Raw genomic sequence first — 3,380 nt, 5'->3', positions numbered from 1 at the left:
TTTTAATTCAACATAATCGTTGATTATAAATAATTACTTTGAACATAACAAAGTAGCGTATTTAAATAAAAAAAACGTAACTGCTTGGAAAATTTGAATGGTATGTATACACGTGTATACGTCAATCGAGAAACGGTCGACAAACTTTCAAGCTTGTCGAGACTAATTCGAGGGAGCTGAATGAAACTTCGTAACTCATTTCTGCTGGCGAGTTCGGTTCGTCAGCGACGTTTTCTCGAAATGAAAATCAAGCGACAATTATAGCTAAACGAGAATTTCAACTGAAACTTGAACGCAAACTTGATTAATCGACAGTATCCCGAGGGAATCAGCGAGCTCGCGTATAAGGAGGATTTTGCTGTTCGCGGCCTTCATTATGACATCGAAAAGGGTCTGCTGCTGAAACTCGACAGTTTCTTGCAAATTCAATTTGGCACCGTTTACCGTGGCTTACATCCGCTACCGGACGAAGAAGTCCTCAGGCTCTATAAGAACCGAATAATACCGATCGCTTACGTCGAAGCGCCTCATAAACATTCTCACGTAAGCAGTCTCGAATTCATCTCAATTAATTCCTATTGCACCGATCAAATTTATTAATATTGGTAATATCTGTCTAACACTGGAATGAAATACTGTACTAATAACAATTCTTTCCGTTCATACCATAATTTCTTTCCTAACATAGTTTCTTCAATATGACTTTAATATTCAATTAGAATACAGAAAAGATAAATATTTCTGTGAATATTTATACGTACAGTGTAACATNCATCTCAATTAATTCCTATTGCACCGATCAAATTTATTAATATTGGTAATATCTGTCTAACACTGGAATGAAATACTGTACTAATAACAATTCTTTCCGTTCATACCATAATTTCTTTCCTAACATAGTTTCTTCAATATGACTTTAATATTCAATTAGAATACAGAAAAGATAAATATTTCTGTGAATATTTATACGTACAGTGTAACATGCATGTCTAATCTTATCTTTTTTTGTAAAACGTTTGCAAATGGTAAAAAGTTGAAAAAAGACAATACGTCTAATTAGCATATTGGTTTTTACATTCGTAGTTGTTAGAAACAATAGCTCAGAAGATTTATAAAAGTCTAATAGAAAAGTAAAAATTAACAACAATGTTTTGCAAAAGAAACGACAGAACATATGACTGTCATTTGTATGCGCGTCCACGTGTGCTTAATTTTATGATACATTCCTAAGAAACTGAAAATGTGTAACATATGTACATAAAGCTGTTCAAACATCGTTTATTTGTTTGCATGCGTCAACGTATGTGTTTTCATTGATGGATTTGTTCAACGTGATACATAGAAAGTGAGTACTACATATTCGGTGTTTGCGGTGTACAGAAAATCTTTTAATTACGCAATGGAAATTGCAATTTTCTCAGGAGGCATTACACCGAACGAAAATGGTTCAATTGGCTGATTTATTTTCTGTGCCGGAAATGGGTCTTCTTTGTAACGTTACCGAATACTTCCTGAGTAACCATATCGATTACCATCCTGAAATACTTTTTAGAGACGTAAAGGTAAGAAGAATCAATTTTATAAAACGTACAGAAGCATATTGCTACCCACTGTTTTTACACGGTTCAATTTCATTTCAGAATTCTGTACAAAGTTGCCATCCGATAATGCATGGCATGGTAGTTGAAAACGTGTCCGAGTACTTGGAACAAAATAAAGATTTAAGAAGATTCTTTGAGCGTCTGAAAAAAAATAATAAAAATATGTTCCTAGTGACCAATAGCCCTTTCCATTTTGTGTAAGTATTATAATTAAACTGAGGAAGTACACTGAAAACTTTTCTTACTTTCACAGTTGCATAGATATTTATAACTTTTACTATTATTAAATGGAAACGGTGATGTAATTTAATTTTTAGCGATACTGGAATGAAATTCTTAGTCGGTAACGATTGGAGGGACTACTTCGATGTGGTAATAGTTCAAGCGAGGAAACCGAAATTCTTTACCGAAGAAACGCGGCCCCTTCGAATCTACGATGAAATCAACAAAACTCAACTATGGGATCGAGTGACCACACTTGAAAAAGGAGTGATATATCTGGAAGTAAGTGTAGAAAAGCTTGCTCAAAATTATTCTTAGACACATTATAATGTCGATATTAATTCTAAAATTAGGGAACAGTCAAACAGTTACAAGATATGACTGGTTGGCAGGGGCATCAAGTGTTATATTTTGGAGATCACCCTTACAGCGACTTAGCGGATGTTACGTTAGAGCATGGCTGGCGAACCGGTGCGATAATCAAAGAACTGAGCGTAAGTTCACATTTATAAATCTAGATTTCTTCAAGAAGAAAGACATACATAAGGATTAATTTCTGTTCTAGCATGAAATCGCGACGTTGAATAATCCAAGATTCAAGGAGAACGCGAATTGGTTACAAATGTTAACGGGATTGATCGAGGATCATCAAGATTACGAAGGGCCGGATGTGCAAATCGTACTCAATGAATGGATTAACGAAAGAGACAGTTTGAGGAACGAGATAAAACGAGTATTTAACAAACAGTTTGGCTCGGTATTTCGGACATACCACAATCCCACGTATTTTTCGCGAAGACTTTTTCGGTTCGCCGACATTTACATGAGCTCGATCACGAACCTGTTAGAATACTCGACAAGCCATACGTTTTATCCGAGGAGAGGCGTGATGCCGCATGAATATACGAGTTACTTCGTGTAACATATACATCGTTATGTATGTAGATTTTCGATTAGATGCGTGAGATGCTTCGAAGCGCGACGGAAGTTTACGGAGCAAAAATCAAAGATAGAGTAGTGGAATTATATTTAAAAACGCATTTTCGTTTTATGTAAATAAAAAGAGAATGTTAGACTGCTTAGGACGGATAACCATGTAATGCAGCATTCAAGAGTATTTTGATGTAGTACGTGCGTATTGCTTTTTTAGGCAAAGAGAATAATACATTCAAATGTTCAATCAAATACTTGAGAACAAGAATGATCTAGTTAATGAATTTCGGATAATTCTATTTAATGAATTCTTCTGAGAAGAGAGAACACTTTAATTAAAGATGTTCATCATATCAAAATATATGCATGAATAGATATATGAACATTATTTTACGATGAAGTATAAAAATTAAAGTACAATTTAAATAGAATGTTGATTATATTTTTTATATTAGAATTTATCTATGTAAATACGACCACATATAGAATTGGATATTATTGGAATTACTGAAAAGACATCCAATCAATGTAAACGTACTTTGCTTATCATAGTGATATTACAATTTGATTTACAGTTTCTGCTTTCAATAAATATAAATGTGTTCAAATGTACGTAAACAATAG

The 3,380-nt window shown here is 33.9% G+C and overlaps 1 protein-coding gene across 1 annotated transcript; it reads left to right on the top strand.

Annotated features, from left to right (window-relative positions):
- Positions 1 to 285: 285 nt before the first annotated feature.
- LOC108624839 (5'-nucleotidase domain-containing protein 3-like) lies at positions 286 to 3,374 on the top strand (the record flags this gene model as incomplete). Its single annotated transcript, XM_018024400.2, has 7 exons — positions 286 to 543; positions 1,343 to 1,345; positions 1,422 to 1,562; positions 1,641 to 1,798; positions 1,919 to 2,105; positions 2,177 to 2,317; positions 2,389 to 3,374. Coding segments are annotated over 7 exons (1,245 nt in total), but the record flags the coding sequence as incomplete, so codon positions are not given.
- Positions 3,375 to 3,380: the final 6 nt, after the last annotated feature.

Source organism: Ceratina calcarata, unplaced genomic scaffold, assembly GCF_001652005.2.
Source record: "Ceratina calcarata isolate Rehan_Ccalc_2016 unplaced genomic scaffold, ASM165200v1 scaffold3299, whole genome shotgun sequence".
Lineage (NCBI taxonomy): Eukaryota > Metazoa > Arthropoda > Insecta > Hymenoptera > Apidae > Ceratina > Ceratina calcarata.
This window is presented reverse-complemented; position numbering and strand designations above follow the sequence as displayed.